Source organism: Arabidopsis lyrata (genome assembly GCF_000004255.2).
Source record: "Arabidopsis lyrata subsp. lyrata unplaced genomic scaffold ARALYscaffold_4, whole genome shotgun sequence".
Classification (NCBI taxonomy): Eukaryota; Viridiplantae; Streptophyta; class Magnoliopsida; order Brassicales; family Brassicaceae; genus Arabidopsis; species Arabidopsis lyrata.
This window is the reverse complement of record NW_003302552.1, coordinates 17,153,742-17,180,173: the sequence shown is the minus strand read 5'-3', so window position 1 is coordinate 17,180,173 and position 26,432 is coordinate 17,153,742. Positions and strand designations below refer to the sequence as shown.

Sequence of the window (26,432 nt, the reverse complement as noted above, 5' to 3'; positions counted from 1 at the left end):
ACTTATATAAACAGTAAACAACTGTGACTTGTGAAAAAAACTAAGAACATAATCACTTGAAAGAACTCCCACTAATCATGCGTCGATTATATCTCTACAATTGTTAACATATGTGGTTTCTGTTGAACTAGAGGATTGGTAATATATTGCATCTTCACGATACTTTTTTCATTTTTAGCTCGTTTTTATGCTGCCGATTTTACTTTGTGTATTGTGTGGTTCTCTACTGCATAGCTCCATGGGGCAATGTACATCAATTAAATAAAGAACCCAACTTGGTTTCCATTTCATATTGTCAAAATAAAATTTGTTGATGCATAGATATAGCTTGGGTCTAATTTACACAGGTTACGACATCCGGACTTGCTTCCTTGAGAATTTTCCAGAGCAGGACAAGCCATCCATCAATCTATTATATGTAAAGATATCAGGCAACATATCTTTATCCAACATCTCGTTCACTAAAACTTCTCCTTCCTTTCTTCTCCCTTCTTTTGTGAATCCCGAAACCAAAACATGGTACGTTGTCTCATCAGGTTCATATCCTTTGCTTGATGCCAAAAGTCTCAAACTGTTTGCATCAGTAGAACGATCAGAACTGCAGAGATCCCGAAGAAGCAAGTTAAATGTCACACTATCGGGAAGGATTCCTGCATTCATCATCTCTTCCATAAATCCTGATGCTTTCTCTGTTCTTCCTGATTTCCTCAACCCTTCTACGAGTGTAGTACAAGCAATGAAACATGGGGTTTTGCCTTTCTTCCACAGCTCCTCCACCATCTCCATTGCTCTATCCGCCTTGTTTTCTCCACAGAGTTTCTCAACTAAACTACCATAATCAAACCCACTCGGTAAAACCCTACTGTTCGAAAGATCGATCACCAATCCACAAGCATCGTCAACCCGACCTTCTCTACACAACCCATCAACCAGAATCTCACAAGTAGCTTCTGAGAATCTACAACCTATCTCAATCATCTCATAAGCCATTTTGATACCTTCCTCGATTTTACCCCTGCTCAAAAACCCTCTAATCAGAGTGTTGAAGCTAACCACATTCGGTTCACAACCTTTCTCCTTCATCTCCCTGAACAAATCTAATGCCAAATCAAACTTAGAGCTTCTACAATAACCATTGATGAGGGTGTTAAACGTGCATACATCTGGCTTTGCTCTTTCCTTTCCCATCCTCTGGTAAAACCTTAAAGCCTTATCCATATCTCCAGATTTCACATATCCATTCACAACAGTGTTATAAACTCCAACATTTGGTTTACCATCGATCAATCTCTTCATAGTATCAAACGCTAACAACGCATAATCCATTTTCCCAGCTCTACAATACGCATCAATGGCGGATCGGAAAATAGGTTCAAGCTCTGGACAAGAGAAGATACCTGAAGAACAAGGACATGGATTCGCCGCTACGAAAGAGAGGAGACGATATAGATCGTGAAACCGGTGCGTGGCGGCGAGTGATCTCGACATCCAGAGGAAAGAATCGTGATCATGGCGGAAAGTGTCGAGCGTAGCTGCCCAATTGAAGACGGCGAAGTCATAATGAGCGTAGAGCGGATGATGACGGAGCTTAGAACGGAGGAATCCGAGGAGATTTTGTGGAGTTAGGGTTTGATGGTGAGGGATGTTGTTCTCGAGGAAATTGACGAAATTGGAGTGTTTGGGAGATGGAGAGAGAGTTAGAGTCGGAGGAATTGAGATCTCCGGAAGCTTTGGTGGAGGATTAGGTATTCGGTAAATCTCCGGTGACGGCGGCGTAATCGGCGCCGGGAGATGATTGGACTTGGAAACGAGATTGATAGCGTTCTTCTTGTTCCATCGCATCACTCTCTGTTTTGCCAAACCAATAATTAAAAAAAAAAAAAATCCCAAGCTTTATCGATTTTGGTTTTAACCAAACCGGTTTAAACCGATTTCTAAACCCTAGAAAATCTAGAACCAGAAACGTCACTGGTGATTACAACAGTTCCAGTTCCAAAGATGAGAACTTTGAGCTCCCAATTATTGTACTCCAATGATGGTCTCGCTTGGTTCCAAAAGAAGAACCAAAGCTCTCTGTTTAATCATCATCTCAGAATCTCTAAACCATCGAGGGTTCAGCTCATATCTGCTGTTCAATTCAGACCTTGCATCGACATTCACAAGGTATCAAATCAAATTCACCGATTTGAAAAATCCTCACTGGTTAAGTAAAAGTGAATCCTTTTATGGATCTTTCTCTTTGTGATGTGATTTTCGATAGGGAAAAGTGAAACAAATAGTTGGATCCACACTCAGTGACTTGAAAGAGGAAGGTTCGGTTCTTGTAACGAATTTTGAATCGGACAAGTCTGCAGAAGAATATGCAAAGATGTACAAAGAAGATGGTCTTACGGGTGGTCATGTGATAATGCTTGGAGCAGACCCTTTAAGCCAAGCTGCAGCTATTGGAGCATTACATGCTTATCCAGGTTTGTCTTTAGATGAATGTCAAATGGTGTTTGTTTTATACTGTTTGAATATGAAATGTAGAGTTTTGATGTGTTATTTATGATTCAAGACGCTGAATTTTAGGCGGTTTGCAAGTTGGAGGTGGAATCAATTCTGAGAATTGCTTGAGTTATATTGAGGAAGGAGCAAGCCATGTCATTGTCACTTCGGTATAGCCGTCATCTAGCTCGATTGAATATGTTATCATAGTAAGTATAGCTGATGGTAATCATGTTTCTGTTTAGTATTTCAGTATGTATTTAACAATGGAAAGATTGATCTTGAACGACTCAAAGATCTTGTGAGCATTGTTGGGAAACAAAGACTGATATTGGACCTTAGCTGCAGAAAGAAGGTGATTCTCTGACCAGTTTCATCTTCAGCTAAATGTTATTCTGTCGTGAAAAAGATCCACATTTGAGGTATTGATATGGTAATTTGTTGCACAGGATGGGAGATACGCAATTGTTACTGATAGATGGCAGAAGTTCAGCGATGTCATCCTTGACGAGAAATCACTGGAGTTTCTTGGAGGGTTTGCAGATGAGTTTCTGGTGCATGGCGTAGACGTTGAAGGAAAGAAGTAAGCTTATAAATCTCATCGCTGTGATTTCAGTGTCTTAGAGGAAATTCGTTTTGCGTTCAGTATGTACTGATCAGTGGTGGAAATAATTCATCTCTCAAAGGCTAGGGATCGATGAAGAGCTTGTGGCATTGCTTGGCAACTATTCTCCGGTGAGTAATAACACATGCATTTTCTTGATTGAATATTATAGAGGCTCTAGACTGTCTTGTTCTTATCAAGGTGCTTTATTTTTCAAATGACTTGGAACTAATCTTACCAACCTACGGTAATCAGCAGAATTCTACTCTTTTCAGCAAACTTGTGATGCTATAGATGCTTAATAAAACCGGAATTAGATTGGATGGGTTATGCTTCATTGGAGATATAGAGATAGGCTGAGAACTAGGATTCGTAGAGAAAGCTCGATTGCAGAATTGTTCATTTGGGCTTCATGATCTCAGATGTTTAATTTGACCTTGACAGATTCCGGTAACTTATGCTGGAGGTGTGACAGTGATGGATGATGTAGAGAGGATCGAAGCAGCAGGAAAGGGACGTGTGGATGTAACAGTGGGAAGTGCCTTAGACATTTTCGGGGGAAATCTTCCATACAAAGACGTTGTCGCTTGGCATCACAAGCAGCTCTCACTCCAGTAATATCGCCATTTTCACTTTGGCTCTTTTTTTATTTGCACTACCCCAAACTTTAATCTTCAATTTTTGCAACATTAGTCTTCAGCTTAAACTTTCGTGCTTCTTTTCAGACTTAGACCTGTAAAATTATTCATATATGCATTTTTTTCTGATTTGATTGGCATAATTTTGGGGTATTACAATAAATTTTCAAGAATTTGTCAATTTTGAATATTTTTTCGATTAATCAAGTTTTATGGTTTGCCTACTACTTATCAAGGAAAATCGCATTCCAACAATAAAACGTAAATACAAAATACATTTTGTTTGACAAAATACGCATATAATATATAATAACATTTAAACTAACTATATACAACGGAAACTAGAAGAATACAAAAACAGAGCGGTGGGAGTGAAATCACCGCTTTCGCGTTGGCGTGTTTCTTTCTGAAAAAAACGTTGATCAGTTGCCACGTCATCACCAACGACTTTTCAAAACTTATAACCACCAAAATATTCAGACAAGACAACCAAAGTACTATTTCTACTTTCCCCCTGAGACTTAAAAACACTATATAACTGGACCCGATATGTATTACACTTGTCACACGCGCCACGTCAACATCCTCCACCAGCCAACAAATCCGCTCTTCTTCCAGATGCGAAACGCGTCATCCCACCCAAACCGGGTACCACCGGTTCTCCGCCGTCGAATGACGACTTCTCAACAGCTTCCACCGGAAGCCTGCTCCTGATGTCGTGTGTGTTACTTGGCGACGTGTGAGTCTCACGCGCTGACACGTCTTTGCAGCCGCCTTTGATCCTGAAGATGGCTCTGAAACTCGCCATAAACCCGGATTTCTTAACCCGGTTCGCCGGTTCGACCCGACTTGATTTTTGACGGTGCATACGGCGGCTGCGTTCTCTTCTGGATTTCACTCTACCGATGCAAGAGACTATAGGAGAAGAAGGTTCAAGAAACGAAGTATCCGTTTTTATTCGTGACCCGACCCGTTTCAGGATGACTCGGTTCTTGCCGCCGTGTCTCCGCTGCTTGGCCTCGTTGAAACACGTTTTCTGAGGTTTCGGTAAACCGATGATCGACGCTTTGGATTTTAGTAAAAACCGTTGCGAGCTTGGATTCGAGTTTGGATTGGAATTGAGAATCCCAGAGTTTCCTCTCTGTGAATCTTTACGATCAAAGAAGGCGTTGTCGCTGAGCCACTCGAGCTGAGCATCTTTTGACAAGAAATAAGATTCCGGTGGAAAATCACTCGGACTCACGGCGGAGTTGTTGTAATAAGGTGGGATCGTCTGGTCGTCGGCGAGGGTTTCGCATGCGATCTTCCGGTGATCGGAGCCACCGACACATACTGAAGAAACAAAGGCTTCTAGATCGACTTGTGGCATAGAGAGAAATTGTAATGTGAAAGCTTTTGATATTTTGTGAGAGAAATTAGAGGTGAAGACATGATAGATGCTAGTAGGGCTTTTTATATTAACAAAGGGAGCAATACTTGGGTTTCACCGTCAATCTTTTTATTCACCCTCTTTTATTTTAACCAATCAAAATTCGCCATATAATAAAATAAAAAAACTCATTTAGTTATTAAATCTAATCTTTAACTACTTTTTTATTAACGCAAACCGATTTATAATCTAGTTTGATTACAAAATATAAACCCTAATTCTCTTTTGTAAACTCAAACATATATTTAACCTCGTTTAATCATAAAATCTTTAATCGTACTTTTTAAATCCAAACCGACATTTAACTTCGTTTAGTTATAAAATCTAAATCCGTTTACTAATCCAAACCGATATTTAATTTCGTTTAATCATAAAATCTAAATTCTAACCCTTTCTAATAAACTTAAACCGATACAATTTTGTTTTAGTGGCAAATTAGATTTTATAATTAAATAAATTTTTTATTATTATTATTTGATAGCAGATTTTGATTGGCTTAAAATAAAAAGTGTGAATATATATAAGTTGAACCAAAGTATTTTTCTAACAAAGGCCAAAGGTTTTTTTTCAAATTTTATTTTTTTTTTGTTTTCTTATTGTTTGATTATGACTTGTGCTCTGAAAACTCGGAGGACTAAGAGTCGACGTAAGAAAACAATTTAAAAACCAGAAATATGCAACGAAAATTAATTGTATATACGATATACCTAAAGTGGATTTTTTTTAAAATGATATACAATATGATTTGAAAATTTTTAAGTGTTTTTTTTTTTTTTTTTTGAATGAATATAAAATTTATTCTAACCAAAAAACTTTGTTTACAATGAATGCATCTTTAAGTAGAGTTTTTATATGAGACCACAAGAAATAGTTGAGTCAGAACCGAAATGTTGCTTAGAAATCTTTAAGCTCTTGCCAAATTTCTCGAGCCAAACTAAATTTGCAGACCGTCCTTGAACTTAGAGTTAGCTTGTCGCGTAAAGCAGTGAAGTTATAAGAAGTAGAAACCTAACTAACTGACCTGCATTGTCCAGACACTGATAATACGGAAAAAAGATTTGTTGTAATCTGTAAAACAACAGTTTTTAAGATATTTATAAGATGGTTAGACAACGATTTTACAATAGAAAACCAAGAAAGATACTCCCTCTGTTCTTGAAAATTTGATGTTTTAGAGTTTACACATATATTAAGAAACAATCATGATTTAATCATTTAATAAATTTTTCTTTTTATTTAATATTTTTAATAATGTATGAACCAATAGTAATTTAAAACAGTTAATTATTTGTAATCATTACGCCTTGAAATCTACGATTTGTTAATATCAATTAATAAAAAATAAAATAAAAAGTTAGAAAATTAATCTTTGTGGAACAAACCTAAAACACTAAAAAATCAAATTTTCAGGAACGGAGGGAGTATAAAGTAGACCGGACCCATGCTAAATTACATTTTCCGGCTCAATCATTAATTATATTATGCAAATCAATTCATCTTGTTTTATTAGTTGATTGATTCATCTTAGATTGAAAAATTAACTTTGGACCATTGTGATTTTAAGCGTGTCTAACAACCGTGAATGGCTTAAATAACAAGAATTTATGTTGTAGCACTAACTTAGAAGACTGGTATGATCAGTTTCTGTTTAATGTCCCGTGATTTCTCAATATTTTTTTTAATGTTACACATACATATTTTTTAACGCATTATTTAGCCTATGATCGAAATATAATTGAAGATGCAAAATCAGTAGACCATACCCATATCATATGTACATGTCTAGTAGAATTGTGTATTATCGTTTTCCACAAAATTCAGGGAACCTAAAATAATAATATAATTACCTAAAACTGATCGATGCAATCGACTAGAAGTCTAGAACATTTGGCCTGTCCTGTGCAGTCCGACATATCACATTTCGGGGGTCCTATACACTTCGACTTACTATGACATTTCTTCCTCTCCTATGAAGAAATCACACTTTGACGTTGAAAATATTAGTCTCGATTGGTGACGTTGTATCGCTAGCTATAACATAGATCATTGTTGCGATCAAATGAAGGGTATATGCATCTTTTTTTTTGTTTTTTTTTTTTGAAATATGCATCTTTAGGCTTAGCATCGGCATCTTTAGTACCGTGTTATTACTTAATTCTTTTATATCGCATCATTTGATCAAATATAGAAATCATGCAAAAAAGCCAAAAACACAGACTAATTTAATTTTTTTTATAAAACTTTTCTAAAGCATATACAATGAAATACTGTTTAACAAGCCTTTCCATCCTCGTGTTCGCTTTCTATAAGTTTTTCTTCCATATTTTCCGAAATACTGGTCAAACTTTGAGGATTCGTTTTTCTTTCGTATCTTAAGAACTAATTAATCTAGAAAAATGTTTATGTGCTGACAAATATTAAATACTGAGTCAAACCCTTCTGGCTTATGGGCAGTTTATCGAATGCCCAACAGGGTTATTTACATGATGATCTCTACAGTAACCAGGAATATTAAACCACTACATATTTTTTCTAATTTCTCATACGTTGGCCATTTTCTTTTGCCATATAAAAAGGACAATGATTTTTCTTTTGAAAATTAGGTTAGAAAACAAGAGAATTGGCTACATACGGTTTTCGGGCTGATTCGATAAAGTCATTGACTAAGCTTACGTCATCTCTGATGAGAATTTAAGATAAGAGCGTCAAAGGATTTGAAACTTGTTTGCAGTCAAATGTCCAACCATTAGACTAATTAATAGTAATAAAGACGAGTATGAACTCGACCCTTTCTACGACACAATATGGTTTCTAGAAGTTCTCTTTGCCCTTTATCGATTAAAACCAGCTAGATAGTGATATTGTTTGTTTTTCTAAAAAACTTTATCCAAGAAGCATAGGTGGAAGAAAAAATACTATTTCGAGTGATATAGTGAATTCGTAATTTTTAAGTCACTGTTGAGCTCTCCACAGTTTCTAGAAGCTAAGTTATTTATTGCTTCTTCTAGTTGTCTTCGTCACGATTGACATATTTGACTAATTCAGTTCCCGCACAATGAACTATTTTTCAAAATTGGTTATGAATATCATTTCATTCGTCTACGTGTTTCAGTTGCCAAGAAAGTACTAGACCTTAAAGGTTAATTATCTAGTATTTACACTGAACCAGCCAACCAGGGCAATTTTATGGTCCTGGAACTGCAAAACTTGTTGGGCCGGGCCGGTGAAGATACGCATTAATTTGGTGATAGATACTCATAAATTAAACCCAAACATATTGGAAGAAGAGAGAGATAAGAGTCACATTCACAGAACTAGCCTAGCCTAGGCCTAGCAATACATTTTGGAATGTAATTTCAAATTCGATTCATGTGAAGGAAGAGATAGTCCACAGATTGTTAAGTAGATCACTTGAGTTCAATTGGGGCCTACTAGAAGAATTTCGAAAAGCTATAAACCTTTGACTTTGTACAAAGTCAAAAGTATTGTGGCCCAACCACTTGTCTCCACCACCTCTCGACAGTTTCCAGCTCCAAACCATCCTTTTTTTAGTTGCCTCTCCTACATATTTTTCACTACAAATTAAGATTTATCGCAGAGTCTAAAAATAAAATAAAAACCCTGTAAGCAAGCATATTGACTCCGAATATGTATAAGTTAAAACAAACCAAATGAGTTTTCTTAAATTCTTTTTTCACGTACCCACTTTGGTAGATATTCTTGACCTATGCTTAGGAGGTTGGTGTTGAGCATTACCAAATCCAATCATTAGCTGGCCAATAATCATAACAGAAACAAAGTTATAATAACAATTGAATCAACCGTTTTAAAACTTGGATATAACATTTGATACACTTTTGTTTTCTTCTTTATGCTGACTTTAATGGTCAGCAGGAAGTTATTAATATGAATTAAAAAACTAAGATAACAAGAACAGCTAATTAAATAATACAAACACAGATAATGGTAACAACTATAAGTTATAATCGGCTCTCGTTGTATTGAAGCCGGCCTACAGAGCCGGCTAGAGAATCATTCTTTTCTACAAATATACAATCATATATGTCTTTTTAGTCAAATATATAAATCATAGTTGTTTACGATTTTACGCTAAATAGATGACACGTACGTATATAAACTATAATAATTTGCTTAAACTGTACTATTTCATATGAGATTATATCCACTTATATATCGATATTGAATCATTGATCTACAAATTGCATTATTTTTAGACACAACTTAATACTTAAACATGGATTCATTTGGTATTTTCAAAACAATTTGTATCCTTTATAACCACTCAAACTAATCAGTAATCACATTTGAATGATGTCCGATTTCTTTAATGAGATATTAATCAACAAATTCATGCATATATGTATGTCAATATGCAATTAGTGACTCCAACTCTCATATTATTATATAGGTAGGTATATCTTATACACTTAAATACGACACTGCTTTATGACATCTTACCTACTACTAAAAACTATATCTACATGCTTAGATGCACATGCAAATATGTAAGAAACATCACTTAAAAATACTATAGTTCATCATATGAAAACATCTGTTGCATGGATTCCATACATTTTGTTTCCATCCATTAATTTAAACTAATATTCGGCTTATAGTTATGTACTATATCCGATAAGGCATTGGATGATCACCAATTCTTTACTCTTATGTGAACTTGAATATTCGGTCATCAGAAAAATCATTTGTTTTGTAAAACAAGCAATCATCTCGGTGATTAAAAGGCCATATATTTAATCTTAAATCAAGAATGACATTTCATATACGTATTAAATTAAATGTCACGGACCGTATATCGAATACGTACGAACCTCCGTGATAACCTATCGCTCGCGTAAGGTACTAAGGTAAAATAATAAGTGGTGCAATTTTAGTCTCAAAAGACACATATATCACGTAACCATGATTTGCGACGAGATATATGCATTTTGATTATCAAAAATATATAATAATTTTTAAAAAATTCATGTCCCTCGGCTAAGAAATGCACCCCACTATTCGAAGTCAACACAGACAAAAAAAAAATTACGAAAAACAAAAATAAAATAAAGTCAAAAAGCTCGCTAGTTCTCTTTTTATTATATTGTTATATATCTCATCTTAGTATATAATCACCAACCATCTTCTTCTTCCATTTTCTTCATCTTCATAATCTTAATTTTTCTACAAGTTTCTAGAGGAAAAAAACTAAAAATATATTTTTGTTAATTAAAGAAGAAAAATGCTAGGAAAAAGAATAGCTTCCTTCAAGAACTTAGCCAAGAAAATGAAGAGCATCAACACGACGACGAGAAGCGGAGGAGAAGGCGGCTCCCAGTCAACATATAACGAGTCTCTTCTGATGAATGAGGCGGAGGAGACGGCGATGGAGACAAAGACGCCGACCGGGACGTTCGCGGTGTACGTAGGGGAAGAGCGCGTGAGGCGCGTGGTTCCGACAAGCTACTTGAATCATCCTCTCTTTAGGATGCTCCTTGAGAAGTCTCACGACGAGTTCCTCTGTTTCGGGCAGAAGGTTATGTTGGTCGTCCCTTGCAGCCTCTCCGTTTTCCAAGACGTTGTAAATGCCATCGAGTCTTGTAACGGCAACTTTGATTTCGGCGAGTTTGTCGAGGAATTTCTATAAATTTAATTTCGACTTCTTCTTCATAATTATGATTTTTCCTCAAGACATTTTCTTAGGTCTTTTTTAGGAAATTATATATTCATAGGATTGATTGATTGTGAAATTTGTGATACATTGAACGCCCCTTTGTTGCGTGGTGTGGAATTTGTAATTTTTTCCTAAATATCAATACATAGTTTTATCTAGTTTAACTCTTTATTTTTTTTGGTTCCCTACCCTTTTTTTTCCTCAATGTTTGGTCACTTTTGTGGTTCAAACATGTTTGGATGTTAGTGTGAAGAAGACATGTCACGGTGAGTTTTTTTTTTTTTTTTTTTTTTGACAAAGTTGTCATGGTGAGTTAGTGAGAGCTGGTCTCGGACTCGGATCAAAATCCAACGTCGTCAGACAGCGACTGCGAGTTTGTGACACTGAAAGGATAATGAGAGAGAGCAATTACACAAAGTGAATTTTCTTTCTGACATCATTGATTTATCCGTTTTTGAATTCATACGTTACAATATCCGAACTCGGATCAAAATCCAACGTCGTCAGACAGCGACTGCGAGTTTGTGACACTGAAAGGATAATGAGAGAGAGCAATTACACAAAGTGAATTGTCATATATTTCAGTGCTTGCAACTTTTTAATGGGCTATTTGGGCCTTAGTGGGCTGATGATACGTAGAATATGTACAGTAGGACACGTCATCGTCGGCATGTAGAATAGAAAGGGCAAAATGGTAAAATAGGAACGAAGAAGCGTTAAAAATTCAAAAGAGAAAAGAGGAGCGGCTCTTCAAATAATTTCAAATCTCACATCCACCCCGCTCTCTCTCTCTCTCTCTCTCTCTCTATCTACCTCAGATTCCGTCGCCGGTGAGAGAGAATTCAAAAATATCAAAGAAATTTCGGATCTTGCTGAGCAATACAAGCTTTTGGAGTTTGAAATCAGTCTCTCTGGATTCGCCGTCCGTTCGCCGCTTTAAGATGTCTAGCCGCCACGACAAAGAGAAAGGCGTCAATGTTCAAGTTCTCCTTCGATGCAGGTAACGTCAAATCAATTCTCAAATTGAATTTAGGTTTTGGTTTCGCTTTTGGGTTTTTTGATTTGATTTCAAGGTTTATGCTCAAATTGATTTAGGTTTGGTTTCGCTACTGAATTTCTGGGTGTTTTTTTTTTTTGTTTCGACAGGCCATTTAGCGATGATGAATTGAGAAGCAATGCTCCTCAGGTTCTCACTTGTAATGATTTGCAAAGAGAAGTTGCTGTTTCCCAAAACATCGCTGGGAAGCATATTGATAGGGTTTTCACTTTTGATAAGGTAATATAGTTAGTATAGTAATCGTTGGTGGAGTATCTACATGTTGAAATGTGTGTTTTATATGATGAACACAGGTGTTTGGACCATCCGCACAACAAAAGGATTTGTATGATCAGGCCGTTGTTCCTATTGTGAATGAAGTACTTGAAGGTTTTAACTGTACGATATTTGCGTATGGTCAGACTGGTACTGGGAAAACATATACAATGGAAGGAGAATGTAGAAGGTCAAAGGTTTGTATTTTTGTGTGTTTGTTTTTGAAGGTTTGTTGCTGATGTTTCATTATCTAAGCTTATGTATTTTTATTTTTATTGGGACAGACCGCTCCTTGTGGAGGTCTTCCGGCAGAAGCAGGTGTTATACCTAGAGCTGTGAAACAAATCTTTGATACGCTTGAGGGTCAGCAAGCTGAGTACAGTGTTAAGGTCACGTTTTTGGAACTCTACAATGAAGAGATTACTGATTTGCTTGCTCCTGAAGATATATCCAGAGTTGCTGCTGAAGATAAACAAAAGAAGCCGTTACCTCTCATGGAGGATGGCAAAGGTGGTGTTCTTGTTAGAGGATTGGAAGAGGAAATCGTCACAAGTGCCAATGAAATCTTCACTTTGCTTGAGAGAGGTTCCTCTAAACGACGGACTGCAGAAACATTCTTGAATAAACAATCAAGGTAATGCATTTGATGTTTGTGTTCTCTTCTCATTAATGTCAACATTTGACTTACATGGTAAAGTTCTTCACTTGCAGTCGGTCACATTCTCTCTTCTCAATAACCATACATATTAAAGAAGCTACTCCAGAAGGTGAAGAACTAATCAAGTGTGGCAAGCTGAACTTGGTTGACTTGGCAGGATCAGAAAATATATCACGTTCTGGTGCTAGGGATGTAAGTAGTTCTCAATCAAGTTTGGAGTGTCTTTCTGCTCAATTTCTAGATTTCATGTCTGGTTATGTCAGATTTACTCAATATCGTTTCTCTACCTAGGGCCGGGCTCGAGAAGCTGGTGAAATAAACAAAAGTCTTCTTACATTAGGGCGAGTGATCAGCGCTTTGGTTGAACATCTTGGACACGTTCCTTACAGGTTTAACTTCTATTTTTAGTTTTTTTTTTTTTTTCCTTTAACGTTAGTGATCGCATAGCAGTCTTTCAAGTCATGCTGAATCCTATTTGTTTACTGCAATGAAATATAGGGATAGTAAGCTCACCCGTTTACTACGTGATTCACTTGGTGGGAGAACAAAGACATGTATCATAGCCACAGTTTCACCTGCCGTTCATTGTCTGGAGGAAACTTTAAGTACTCTTGATTATGCACACAGGGCTAAGAATATTAGAAACAAACCAGAGGTATTATCTTTCTATTTCATTTTTCCGGTTTCCATTCAGGCCAACCATTGAAAAGATAGAATTCATTTTATACTCTTGTACATTTTTTTTGGCAGGTTAACCAGAAAATGATGAAATCTACTTTGATAAAGGACCTTTATGGTGAAATAGAACGACTTAAGGCGGGTAAGAGGACTCTTCTCTGTAGCAGTGAATAGAATCATTGTGGACGGATGACTGATGGAGTACTTTCACTTAGCTTAACAAAATTACTCACTACAAAGTCTTCTGCTCTGACTCCTGTGTTTGTCTATTACTCATATGCTTTCTCTGTTTGTCTATTTAGAGGTATATGCTTCCCGTGAGAAAAATGGTGTTTATATGCCAAAGGAGAGATACTATCAAGAGGAGAGTGAGAGAAAGGTATTGAGTTTCTGCGCACAATTGTTCCTCAGACATGTTTACTTGGTTGAAGAAACAGAATGTTCATTTGACCTTAGAGTATCTGAGTAACCTCTTTGCCTCCTTACGTTACACTAATAGATATAATCTTTTGTTTTTTTTTTGCATTATTTTTAGGCAATGGCTGAGCAGATTGAACAGATGGGTGGTCAGATAGAGAATTACCAAAAAGTTAGTTTCTTCTTACTCTGTAGATCAAAATTATAAACTTTAGTGTGGGAATTACATGTGAACAATGGTTATTTACATATTTTTTATGACCAGCAACTTGAGGAGTTGCAAGATAAGTATGTCGGTCAAGTGCGGGAGTGCTCTGATCTGACTAGCAAGCTTGATATCACCGAGGTATTTGTTACTTTTTTTGGATTGAGTTTTATGCTTTATAACTATATCAATATGCTCCTCTGAGACTTCAGTTGTGCTATCTAGAAAAACTTGAGCCAAACATGCAAAGTGCTTGCTTCCACAAACGAGGAATTGAAGAAATCTCAATATGCCATGAAGGAGAAAGATTTCATCATTTCAGAGCAGAAAAAATCTGGTATATTCTTTAACATCACTCATATTAAATGCTGAAAAAGTTTTCTAACATGTTGCATTTTACCAGAAAACGTACTGGTTCAACAAGCTTGCATTTTGCAATCCAACCTAGAGAAAGCTACTAAAGACAATTCTTCATTACACCAAAAAATTGGTATGTGTATTTACTATTTTTAGCTGTCTTTTATATTAGCAATTTCATCAGAATTGTTAAATGTGATCTTGGTTTGCTGCTTTGCAGGAAGAGAGGACAAGCTCAGTGCGGATAACAGAAAAGTGGTCGACAATTATCAAGTAGAACTTTCTGAACAAATTTCCAATCTGTTCAATAGGGTTGCTTCTTGTCTGTCCCAGCAAAATGTACACCTTCAGGGTGTTAACAAACTGTCCCAATCTCGTTTAGAGGCACACAACAAGGTATCAAACTGTTTTATTCTTTTGGTTTTATAACAATCAATGAGTTATGTGTTGTCTGTAGCATAAAATTATGCTGGAAGCTGTTAGTGTTCTTACAGTTGACTAACTTTGTAATAATTTTTGCAAATATGTTTGTCTAGGCGATCCTAGAAATGAAAAAGAAGGTTAGAGCTTCAAGGGATTTATATAGTTCTCACTTGGAGGAAGTGCAGAATGTAGTTCGGTTGCACAAGGCTAACTCGAATGCTTGTCTTGAGGAAGTTTCAGCATTGACGACTTCAAGTGCAAGTTCCATTGATGAGGTACGCCTTGTTAACTTCTTTCCTTTTCTTTTAGTGACTTTTGGTGTGTGTTTTAAGTAGTTGTCTCTTCTATTTCAGTTTCTTGCTTCAGGAGATGAGACAACATCGTCTTTATTTGATGAACTTCAGAGTGCTCTCTCGTCTCATCAGGGAGAAATGGCTCTCTTTGCGAGGGAACTGAGACAGGTCAGTGCACAGAGATATAACATTTTGTAGCTATTTCATATATTGACCTTGGAGATTTACAAGAGTTGTTAACTGATTGTTTTCTCTTTTGTTCCTAATATGCAGAGGTTCCACACAACGATGGAGCAAACTCAGCAAATGTCTGAATACACAAGTACGTTCTTTCAGAAGCTTATGGAAGAGTCTAAAAATGCTGAGAGTCGTGCTGCAGAGGCAAATAATGGTCAAATAAACAGCATTATTGATTTTCAGAAGACTTACGAGGTCATGATACTACATCTCTTAAGTTTCACACAAAAAATCTTTGCTTGATCCCATCTATAACTGATATGTGTTGTGCAGGCTCAGTCAAAATCTGATGCAGATAAACTTATAGCAGATTTAACTACCCTCGTCTCAAGTCACATTCGTCGCCAACACGAACTGGTTCGTTGCTTCTTCCTTCATTTTTTTCTCTCTCTCTTGCATTTTATGTTACATAAACTGTATGTTTTGCCCGGCAGGTTGATACAAGACTCCATAATTTTAAAGATGCCGTCTCTTCCAACAAAATTTTCTTGGACGAACACGTCTCTGCTGTTAATAATCTGACTAAAGACGCAAAAAGAAAGTGGGAGACCTTTTCCATGCAAGCTGAGAATGAAGCCAGAGAAGGTGCTGATTTCTCGGCTGCCAAACATTGTCGAATGGAATTATTGCTTCAGCAATCGTAAGTTCCTTATTATGTGTTGCAATTCCTTTTGAGTAACAATTTTCATTTATGTCTTTTAACATCTCTGTATCTTTCTACGCGTTAGTGTGGGTCATGCGGAATCAGCTTTCAAACACTGCAAGATAACTCATGAATCTCTAAAGGAGATGAACAGTAAGCAAGTCACAGATGTCTCTTCACTTGTTAGGTAAGTGGTTTAAGTTTTGCAGATATATTTCTGAATTCCAATCTCTTCACCCGCTGTCGAAAATGCATTTCATCTACATGTAATCACGCTGGCTACATGTAACTTTATGATTCTCTATAATTTTTTTTGGTTTAGGTCTGCTTGTGATAGTAACGAGCGGCACGATGCGGAAGTAGATTCTGCAAGGACTGCGGCTGAAAAAGATGTAACAAAGAACAGCGATGATATAATCCAGCAAATTGACCGTAAGAAACTACTTTCTTTCGTTCTTTTGTCCATTTGAATAAGAGCATCTCTTAGATAAAAGAATTTCTTGTCCAATCATAGACTGATATTCTTGTAATCTTTCAGGCATGTCAGAGGATGAAAAAGCGTCTGTATCACAAATCCTGGAAAATGTCAGGTCGCATGAAAAAACTCTTGAAAGTTTCCAACAGGATCAGTGTTGCCAAGCCAGATGCATTGAGGATAAAGCTCAAGAAACTTTTCAACAAAAATACATGGAGTATGAGCCCACAGGGGCAACTCCAACAAAGAATGAACCAGAGATCCCAACCAAAGCCACCATCGAATCACTAAGAGCCATGCCAATTGAGACATTGGTTGAAGAGTTCCGTGAAAACAACTCTTATGAATCCTTTGCGACCAAGGAAACAAAACCGCAACAGCTAACACGGTCGCCTCTCTCACAAGTCAACTAAGGAACCACCTCCGTTCCATAATATGATATTTTGTTTTCAAAAACCTCAAATCAGTGTCTGTGTCTGTATCATCACTATGAATCTATGTATACATTTGTGAAAATTGTGTGGTCAATCAATGAAGAGTCAGATGCTTCTGACACATTTTATGTCGTGAAAAATAATCCCTTTCAGTAGTTGAATTTCTTACAATAACCTAAGTACTCAGAGAGGGTTTGTTCTGAAACATCACCATAATGCGAATCTTGGACCTTTTTTGCTCATGTTGGGTTGTGATATGTGCATGCATATACCACTTGATCACTTTCTATATATGACTCAACCATGAAGATGCTTTAAAATCCCAACAATGAACATTTTAAGTGGGAAAATCAAGTAGCATTTTGTGAAATCAGAGTCACTGTGCCACTCAGAAGATTCATCTTTCTCACTTCCCATGAGAATTTCTAAAAACCATGAGCATGAGAGATTCTCATAGAATCCTCTTTTACCATTTTGAAAAAAGAACAATTATGAAAACTCTTTTAGTTCGTGCAATTTCCAAAACTTTTACAACTCAGCAACTACTATTCACTTGGGATTTTAATACAAATCTCATTTGTGTATATATAAAGCTTAAGGTGACATTTTATGATACTGGTAATGTCAAGTATGGTTTCTATATCAAGCTTTTAATGTTAGGTCATTCATTTTAGAAAGTGGAACATCAATATATATAGTGGAATTATATATCCACCAAGAGAAAATCTCTTTTATGACTTTCTTTTCATTCTTGTTTCTTCAATCAAATATATGTATGGTAACGATTAGTTAAGTATGGTGTTAGTCACTGCAGGTTCATATACACAAAAGATGCAAGCAAAGTGTTGTAGTTGTAGGTGATGTTTCACAATTATAGCTATTGGAATCAACATAATTAGCAAAAAGATATTATGATTTGAAGCATATACCGGAAATTTGGGTTTATTGGGGAAGTAAGTGCATTGCTGTAAATGTAAACGTAAACTGCGGGAACACTCTTTGCTCGGGCGTTATGATGATGTGATGGTAAATTGCTCAAATATAACTGGACATATAACTTAAGATTCGTTATGTCTCGAGCATTGTCACGTTTGAACCGGTTCTGGGTTCTTGATTAGATCGATTATATCTAATATAATGCTTCCTATCAATTTATTTTTTTGGTTTCTTTAATTAAACAAAATTGATAGGAAGCATTAGTTTTGTTGAGATAGATTATAGTGGTATTTCTTTTTCACACATATGAGAATTGAAATTTACGGCTGATCATAGGAATAAACCACTATGCAAAATTTGAAAAAAGGTTAGGCAGTAGCTAGCTAGTGTGGTGCTTTCCGAAACACTTTTGGAGCTCAAGGTCAAGCCAAAAACCAAAATTCTTAAGAGTCGCTTTAGTAGTTTTACTATAGAATTTATATACGTTTAGACCACGAATGAATATTGTCCACCTAATTATATAGACGGGTCTGAATATTTAACCTCATACTATTCTGCTAAGTGCTAATCCAAGATAAACCAATTAGTTACATAGTGGATAATTACCTCCTACTTCTACGGTCAATTCATCAGAAAAGATAATTACCAGGCACAGAAACGATAATTACATAATTTGCTGTCCATAGAAATAGAATAGAAAGATACTGGCAACACTTTGTTTTAAACTGGATCCTTAATGAGATACTACTTATTTGGTTATTATAAAATCCTTATATTTTGGATTCGCGATTCCACTATGATTCCATCAGTTGATATCATTTGGATTTTTGTAATAGAAATTAAAAAATGTAGTTTGAAATTTGCTAAAATAACAACCGTTAGCTTAGAAAAAAAAATGTCACTAAAAGTAATTAAACTATAATATATAATTTTTGTTAGATTTTGTTTTTGTTTGTTTTAAAATATTCAAGCCAAGACTTCATTTGAGCAGCGTAATCGTCAAAGAAGTTACGGAAACCTAATCTATATAAATATTCCAATAACACACTTTAATAAAAACATCCATTAAGTTATGTTTAATTACACATGAGAAAGCCCTAGATATAAGGAATCAAACCGCCGACCAAACAAAAATTCAACCGGATGTAAATTTCTCTAATTATAGTCAGAGTAAAAATCTTCGGATCGGATTAACATTATCCTAAAAATTATCTATGTTTCTGTTATCTTCCTCCTCATATTTCGCCTATATAAACATTACAACAAACTACTTCCGCTTATCACATTCTCTCATTCTTCAACTTAATACTACACGGCCAAAAACATTCCACTCATCAGATCCTGAGTCTTTGGATCAATGGGTGGTGTTTCAAATCTTATTTCTGTCTTATTATTTCTCGTAATAACCAATTTAAGCAATCAAAATATCAAAGGAATTGTTGCATTTCATCAGATTTACGAAGAATTGCAATCTGAATCAGTCGAGTCAGTGAATCATCTTCACAGACCTAGTTTCCACTTTCAACCTCCAAAGCATTGGATTAACGGTACTTTGATCTCTCTCCCTCTCTTTCAAAATTTAGTTGGATTGTTAATTTCTTTATAGTGTTTAATGATTTTGGTTTTGATGTTTAGTTTTTGTTTTCCTTTTTGTTCCGAAATGAAAGTTGATTCCATTACGACGGTATTTGCATAGATACGAGATCTCCAAATTCTTCAAATCCTTTTTTGTTGTTAAAGTTGTGTGATACAACAATAAAGCTAGAATTCCAATGAAAGAAACATTAGAAATCGGTTTTTTAAGGAAGAAACAAGACAACTACCCTGATCTAGACAAAAACAAACAAACTTCTCCGTTCCTTAATATATAATCTCACGTATGATAATTACGTCATGAAAATGTAGGGGAGAAACTAATTTTTGCATGGGGTATTTATATTTATTCATATCTATGTATAATCTTTTTTGTATATAGAATATTAATTAAAGTGATATCTTTAGACATTCACATTTTCACCAATACAAAACACAGCATATATAACGTGAGAACACAGCTCTGTTTTTTTTTTTCTGTATAAAAACTATGCATTTATTTTTATATGTGCTTGTGGCCATATCTTTCAATGGAAAGATCACATGAAATTAATTTCATCTTCAACTTGTTCTACCAAAGACTTTCAATTTCATGTGATTTTTTTGTATTCTCGAATCCTCTTGTCTTATCTTATTTCCCTCGAAATCATAATCTAATTTTGATGACCTCAAACTAAACTAACCTGGTTTTTCTTTTCTTTTGTTTCCATGTGGCATACTCAACAATCCTTATAGATCCAAATGGTGAGTTTTTATAATTTTTTGGTCTTATTATATATTTATACATCGTTATTGTATACGAGATAATATCTAGTTTGTGGTTTTTGAAAACAGGTCCAGTATACTACAAAGGTCTCTACCATCTCTTCTACCAATATAATACCAAGGGTGCGGTTTGGGGTAATATTATATGGGCCCATTCGGTTTCTAAAGACTTGGTTAACTGGGAGGCTCTTGAACCGGCCATCCATCCTTCAAAATGGTTCGATATCGGAGGTACATGGTCAGGTTCAATAACAATCGTACCGGGAAAAGGACCGATTATCCTCTATACCGGTGTTAATCAGAATGAAACTCAGTTGCAAAACTATGCAATCCCGGAGGACCCATCAGACCCTTACCTAAGGAAATGGATTAAACCGGACGATAACCCGATTGCAATGCCAGACTATACCATGAACGGTTCAGCATTTCGTGACCCGACCACGGCTTGGTTCTCCAAAGACGGGCATTGGAGAACCGTTGTGGGATCAAAAAGAAAGCGTAGAGGAATAGCTTACATCTACAGAAGCCGAGATTTCAAGCATTGGGTCAAAGCTAAGCACCCGGTTCACTCTAAAGAGTCAACCGGTATGTGGGAATGTCCTGATTTCTTTCCGGTTTCCTTAACCGATTTCCAAAACGGTTTGGACTTGGATTACGTCGGTCCAAACACCAAGCATGTGTTGAAGGTTAGCTTGGACATAACTCGGTATGAGTATTACACGCTTGGTAAATACGATCCTAAGAAGGACCGGTACATACCGGACGGTAATACTCCCGATGGTTGGGAGGGTTTAAGGTTCGATTACGGTAATTTCTACGCTTCCAAGACATTCTTTGACTACAAAAAGAACAGAAGAATCTTATGGGGTTGGGCCAATGAATCTGACACCGTTGAAGATGATATTTTGAAGGGTTGGGCTGGTATTCAGGTAAATAATTATAAACACCTAATTTTGTTAATGTAATGTAACTTTATGTTAAATTAATATAATGAATTTATAGGTAATTCCAAGAACGGTACTTCTTGATTCAAGCAAGAAGCAACTAATGTTTTGGCCTGTCGAAGAGATAGAGTCATTAAGAGGTAACTATGTCCGAATGAACAACCATGACATCAAGATGGGTCAACGCATAGAAGTCAAAGGAATCACTCCAGCTCAAGCCGATGTGGAAGTAACGTTCTATGTTGGAAGTCTAGAGAAAGCTGAGACATTTGACCCGAGTTTCAAGTTCAAACCATTGGATTTGTGTAAGATTAAAGGCTCGAATGTGAGAGGCGGTGTAGGACCTTTTGGTTTGATCACATTAGCGACTCCTGATTTGGAAGAGTACACTCCTGTCTTCTTTAGAGTCTTCAAAGACACTAAAACTCATAAGCCTAAAGTTCTCATGTGTTCCGATGCTAGACCGTATGTTCCATGCATGATCTCGCTCTCTCTCTCTATATATATAATATGCTTTTCACTAGATTAATGTAACATTTAATCTTTATTATAGGTCGTCGTTAAAGCAAGACAAGGGTCCACTCGCAAAAGATAGGATGTATAAACCATCGTTTGCTGGTTTTGTGGATGTTGATATGGCTGATGGAAGGATCTCTCTAAGGAGTTTGGTTCGTATCTTTATAAGAATCTTTGATATTTTTGCTTGTTTAATATAATTATTTTATTATGTAACGTGACAGAAACTGGAATCTTAATTGTTACAGATTGATCATTCGGTCGTAGAGAGCTTTGGAGCATTAGGGAAAACGGTGATAACATCAAGAGTGTATCCAGTGAAGGCAGTAAAAGAGAATGCACATTTGTATGTGTTTAACAATGGAACACAGACTGTGACCATAGAGAGTCTCAATGCTTGGAACATGGAACGTCCTTTACAAATGAATGATGGAGCTCTTTAATTTAGCTCTTCTCTCTATAGTTTAGCTATAGCCTCTCTCTCTTTCTCACTTTTTCTTTTATTTTCATCTTCAGTAGTTACTGCTGTGAAATTAGGAAGAACACTTTGGGATTTTCTGTGTGTTATGATCAATTTGGTTGTGCATGTCCATACTTTGTGTATCGACTCTTGTACCTTTCTGTCTTTAATCACTCAATAAATATAATTTTAGACCAAATATCAAAAATATGTCGTTGGTTGTCAATACTTGAAAATGTGTAATTCAACTGACTTAGCTTGATTAAACTCCTTACTTTTGTAAATGGCAGTTTTATAATGTGCTTAAGATATGTATATGTAAAACGGCACAACTACAATCTAAAGAAATGTAGCAGAGATTTGAAATATATTATAAAAAAAAAAACAAAAAATCATCTGATGTTAGATAAAAAAAAATAAAGAAACTTTGTGTTTTTTTTTGCTACGCATGTAAATATCATTAAAATGAAAAATCAGGCATTACAAAGTTGCATAACCTAAGAGATTGAAACCTTGGCAAAAAAGAATAAAAACAAGGGATTCAATAAAGATCTGGGAGAACTCAGGGTAGAATTCATCGCAGTCATAGTGGCATTAGCCTGTGAAAGAGACGCTTTTCTCTTCTTGATGTGATGATGTTCTTGATGTCGCGATCAATATACTTAAAGATTGTTTGCGGGGTGAGCGAATGCATATTGTACAAGACGTTGTTTCGTTGCCTCCATATGTGGTAAACAGAAACTTGGGCAGCAGTTTTTCTGAGAATAGACGGAGCATCCTGAGACTGCAATCTGGTCCATGACAACAACTCTGACCAAGTACAGAAGACAGCATGTCGATGATCAATTCTGGACAGTACCATCAGCCAAATCTCAGCAGAATAATCACATTTAATAAACAGGTGATCCCTTGACTCATAGTGAGCAGAACAGAGGCAACAAGCAGTATTAATATTTAGTCCCCAAGAGGCCAGTCTAGCTCTAGTTGGCAGTCTATCAAGGTGCGTCACCCACATATTGAAGCCAAATTTGGGCACTACCCCTTTGTACCACACATAGTTGACCCAATCTTTCTTGTCCTGCCTTGGTCTTAAAGCCTCCCAAGTCTTAGCAGAGGAATAAAACGTGGCAGTGGTGCCATCGGTTTCCCAGTAGTAGTAGTCTTCCGTGATGATAGTGCTAGGGAGAGGCGCTGTTGTGAGATGAACGTGTAGAGATAGAGCCTCGTCGGAGCGCGGGGCAGGTAGGGACCAACCCGCACCAGAGCACGCAGAAGCGACACAACAGTTGAGAGGGATCCGCAGATCTCTTGGGCCATTAGATCCCAGCAGCTTAATAAGAGGTCCAAGAGGGGTCCAAAAGTCAAACCAGAAGCTAGTCTTGATGCCATTTCCTACTTTGCTTCGTAAGAACCTCTCAGCCAAAGGCTTAGTCTTAATAAAGAATTCCAGATCCATGAGTTTCTGGTTGACTCTTTCAAGGACCAGAAGCTAGAGGAGTTCAAATGGTGATGCCTGTGCCAAGCTGCCCACAAAGAAGGTTTATCAGAGAAGAGGGACCAAACATACCTTAGGCACAAGGCTTTATTCCAGACCGCATATCTCCTAAGTCCCAACCCACCTTCATCTTTTGGCAGACAAACCGAAGCCCAGGAGACCTTTACACCATTGCTCATATCAATGTTACCCTTCCACAAGAACCGACTACAAAGCGATTCAATTTTGTGTTTGTTTTTTTGTTTTCCAAAACAAAAAGAAAAAAGGACTATTTTCCGAAACCGTAAAAGTTTATGATTTTTTTAAAAGAACGTAAATTTAAGATGTAAAAAAGAAATCACTTGACAAAACCAAATCTTTTTAGGAATCAAAACATTCTTCTATAAATACAGATTATAGGGTTTTGACTTCCTCACAAACAAAAAAAAATCTACATCATCACTCAAAATACAATGTCTATGGCAGAGATTTTCGAGAGAGTTGACAAAAACAAAGATGGAAAAATTTCATGGGACGAATTTGCGGAGGCGATTCGCGTTTTTTCTCCCAAAATAACAGCTGAAGAGATTGATAAGATGTTCATAGTTCTTGATGTCGATGGTGACGGTCAAATAGATGCAATGGAGTTTGCTTCGTGTTTGATGGTTAACGGCGGAGGAGGAAAGGATGATGAAGAAGTTGTTATGAAAGAAGCTTTCGATTTGTACGATATCGATGGTGATGGGAAGATTTCGGCAAGTGAGATTCATGTGGTATTGAAGCGACTTGGAGAGAAGCATACAATGGAGGAATGTGTTACGATGGTTCAAGCCGTTGATAAAGACGGTGATGGTTTTGTTAGCTTCGAAGAGTTTAAGGTTATGATGAACTCTAAGAAAGAGTCACTCTGATCTTATTCAAAGTTTTATTAGTCTAATTGTATTTTGGTTTTGTTTTGCTTTTTAGTTTACGAATTCTGTTTTGATGATCACGCTTTTACCAAATATTCAATGCATTATCTTGTTTGAGATTTGTGTTAATCTCTTCTAACAAAAAAGATTCTTTGAGATATGCTTTTGTTAATTTCGATTTATTCAAATTTAAAAAGAAAACATAAGGATGTTAGGTCAACGCTTATAACTCAAATGAATCATTCCTCCTCAAGCTGAAGTGGATTTTGATTAATGGATGTCACTCTTTACGTATCTTTTTTATAAGAATCTTTGATATATTTGCTTGTTTATGTAAATTACACTCTTTTACGCATAATTACATAATTACATAGAGTCTCAATGCTTTGAACAGGGAGCCTTTCTTTGACAGATGAATGATGGAGCTCTTTAAGTTAGTTTTTCTCTGTAAAATTAGCTAATCCTCTTCTTTATCTTTTCAGGAAGAAAAACTTTGACGCTCGTACTTTTCTGTCTTTTGATCACTCAAAAAAGATAATTTCAGACCAAACATCAAGAAACGCTCGTTGTTATACTAATAAATCGTTAATGCGCTTAGGAGAAATGCAGATTTCAGAACTACAATTTGAAGAAACATGGCAGAGATTTTAGAATTGATTGAAAAAAAATCAGATTTACTACATAATAATCGTAAAATCAAAATTCACTGAAACAAGGTTTGTGTCAACACTAGAGAAGTGTCTTTTTCAAGGGGAACACAAACTATAAGATAAAAGAGCTTTTGATGAAAACAGATCACTTGATCTTCTTCTTTGGCCTCAACTGGAAAAGAATCAGAGGAAAATCACACTTAGTAAACTAATCAACCAAAATCTGTGGAATATTTAAAATCCAAAGAGACAGAGACCAAACCTGGTTGCTATGGCCACACTTCTTCTTCCTGCAGTTAACAGCCCTTGGGTGCAGACGAGCATAACACCTAAACCAACAAGGTTAACAAGTCAACATGAGACACAATTTTCACCAAGCATAATGTTATAATGAAAGAACAACTTATAAGGGTAACAACAATTGATATGAGAACTAGATAGATTCAATAAATTTTGCAAACTAAGAGAATCACAAACCACAAAGAAAATGAATAGTAATAGTTCAGCTTCCCCATAAATACAGAACAAGAAAGAAAACTTACTTGCGACAAATCATTTTGTCTTGGTTATACTTACGAGCCAACATCATCAATGAAGGCTCAATGATACCTCCCCTTAGCCTCAGAACAAGATGCAGAGTCGACTCTGTTTTACAGCCAAAACAAGAACTGAATCAACAAAACAATCTCAGCTAAAACTAAATCCATTTCCCAGAGAATCCAAAACATTCAAATTCGAGAAAGAGACCTTTCTGGATGTTGTATTCAGCCAAGGTACGACCATCTTCAAGCTGTTTTCCGGCGAAGATCAACCTCTGCTGGTCCGGAGGAATTCCTAAAACAGAGAAGAGAAAAACGAATCGATTAGAGATAAGTCAAGATACAATCTATTAAAAAAGCAAAAGACAGATTTTTGGAAGTTATACCTTCTTTGTCCTGGATCTTGGCCTTGACATTGTCGATGGTGTCGCTGCTCTCGACCTCGAGAGTGATGGTCTTGCCAGTTAGTGTTTTCACGAAAATCTGCATCTTTGTGTTTCGTCTTCTTCGCCGGAATTCTCAAAACGGCGCTGAGAGTATAAAAAATGAAGCTTTATAGTTTATCCATTTCTTAGGGTTTTGTGTTGATTAATAAAATGGGCCCTCGATTCCAAAGCCCATTAAGTATGCGTTTGATTATCAACAAAACCAATTAAAACACA

General features: G+C 36.3%; 8 protein-coding genes across 8 annotated transcripts; 5 read left to right on the top strand and 3 right to left on the bottom strand.

The window, feature by feature from the left end:
• Positions 1 to 257: 257 nt before the first annotated feature.
• On the bottom strand, positions 258 to 1,875 carry LOC9317499 (pentatricopeptide repeat-containing protein At2g36240). The gene has a single exon (XM_002879552.2). The coding sequence runs from the start codon at positions 1,840 to 1,842 to the stop codon at positions 349 to 351; it is 1,494 nt and encodes a 497-aa protein (XP_002879598.1). The 5' UTR covers positions 1,843 to 1,875; the 3' UTR covers positions 258 to 348.
• Positions 1,876 to 1,966: 91 nt separating this feature from the next.
• Positions 1,967 to 3,872, top strand: LOC9315665 (1-(5-phosphoribosyl)-5-[(5-phosphoribosylamino)methylideneamino] imidazole-4-carboxamide isomerase, chloroplastic). Its single transcript, XM_002881386.2, has 7 exons — positions 1,967 to 2,163; positions 2,261 to 2,468; positions 2,572 to 2,657; positions 2,741 to 2,842; positions 2,937 to 3,070; positions 3,174 to 3,222; positions 3,536 to 3,872. The coding sequence occupies exons 1-7, from the start codon at positions 1,999 to 2,001 to the stop codon at positions 3,707 to 3,709; spliced, it is 918 nt and encodes a 305-aa protein (XP_002881432.1). The 5' UTR covers positions 1,967 to 1,998; the 3' UTR covers positions 3,710 to 3,872.
• Positions 3,873 to 3,960: 88 nt separating this feature from the next.
• LOC9317498 lies at positions 3,961 to 5,167 on the bottom strand. Its single transcript, XM_021029805.1, has one exon. The coding sequence runs from the start codon at positions 5,096 to 5,098 to the stop codon at positions 4,307 to 4,309; it is 792 nt and encodes a 263-aa protein (XP_020885464.1). The 5' UTR covers positions 5,099 to 5,167; the 3' UTR covers positions 3,961 to 4,306.
• A 3,301-nt stretch (positions 5,168 to 8,468) lies between these two features.
• Positions 8,469 to 11,014, top strand: LOC9317497 (auxin-responsive protein SAUR15). The gene has a single exon (XM_021027369.1). The coding sequence runs from the start codon at positions 10,419 to 10,421 to the stop codon at positions 10,821 to 10,823; it is 405 nt and encodes a 134-aa protein (XP_020883028.1). The 5' UTR covers positions 8,469 to 10,418; the 3' UTR covers positions 10,824 to 11,014.
• A 437-nt stretch (positions 11,015 to 11,451) lies between these two features.
• LOC9317496 (kinesin-like protein KIN-5C) lies at positions 11,452 to 17,122 on the top strand. The gene is made up of 22 exons (XM_021028038.1): positions 11,452 to 11,850; positions 11,997 to 12,126; positions 12,201 to 12,359; positions 12,447 to 12,796; positions 12,874 to 13,012; positions 13,112 to 13,209; positions 13,319 to 13,475; positions 13,571 to 13,640; positions 13,801 to 13,877; positions 14,034 to 14,087; positions 14,181 to 14,261; positions 14,346 to 14,457; positions 14,524 to 14,610; positions 14,698 to 14,873; positions 15,014 to 15,175; positions 15,254 to 15,361; positions 15,467 to 15,625; positions 15,704 to 15,787; positions 15,865 to 16,070; positions 16,159 to 16,260; positions 16,396 to 16,505; positions 16,612 to 17,122. The coding sequence occupies exons 1-22, from the start codon at positions 11,792 to 11,794 to the stop codon at positions 16,959 to 16,961; spliced, it is 3,030 nt and encodes a 1,009-aa protein (XP_020883697.1). The 5' UTR covers positions 11,452 to 11,791; the 3' UTR covers positions 16,962 to 17,122.
• Positions 17,123 to 18,990: 1,868 nt separating this feature from the next.
• On the top strand, positions 18,991 to 22,395 carry LOC9317495 (beta-fructofuranosidase, insoluble isoenzyme CWINV4). Its single transcript, XM_002881383.2, has 6 exons — positions 18,991 to 19,465; positions 20,247 to 20,255; positions 20,346 to 21,205; positions 21,279 to 21,685; positions 21,774 to 21,888; positions 21,985 to 22,395. The coding sequence occupies exons 1-6, from the start codon at positions 19,276 to 19,278 to the stop codon at positions 22,177 to 22,179; spliced, it is 1,776 nt and encodes a 591-aa protein (XP_002881429.1). The 5' UTR covers positions 18,991 to 19,275; the 3' UTR covers positions 22,180 to 22,395.
• Positions 22,396 to 24,070: 1,675 nt separating this feature from the next.
• On the top strand, positions 24,071 to 24,764 carry LOC9315664 (probable calcium-binding protein CML31). The gene has a single exon (XM_002881382.2). The coding sequence runs from the start codon at positions 24,144 to 24,146 to the stop codon at positions 24,579 to 24,581; it is 438 nt and encodes a 145-aa protein (XP_002881428.1). The 5' UTR covers positions 24,071 to 24,143; the 3' UTR covers positions 24,582 to 24,764.
• Positions 24,765 to 25,205: 441 nt separating this feature from the next.
• LOC110229102 (ubiquitin-60S ribosomal protein L40-2) lies at positions 25,206 to 26,314 on the bottom strand. The gene is made up of 5 exons (XM_021028075.1): positions 26,157 to 26,314; positions 25,979 to 26,065; positions 25,774 to 25,876; positions 25,494 to 25,560; positions 25,206 to 25,403 (listed from the first exon to the last, which is right to left on the bottom strand). Exons 1-5 carry the CDS (start codon positions 26,257 to 26,259, stop codon positions 25,377 to 25,379), a joined length of 387 nt encoding a protein of 128 aa, XP_020883734.1. The 5' UTR covers positions 26,260 to 26,314; the 3' UTR covers positions 25,206 to 25,376.
• Between the last annotated feature and the right edge of the window lie 118 nt (positions 26,315 to 26,432).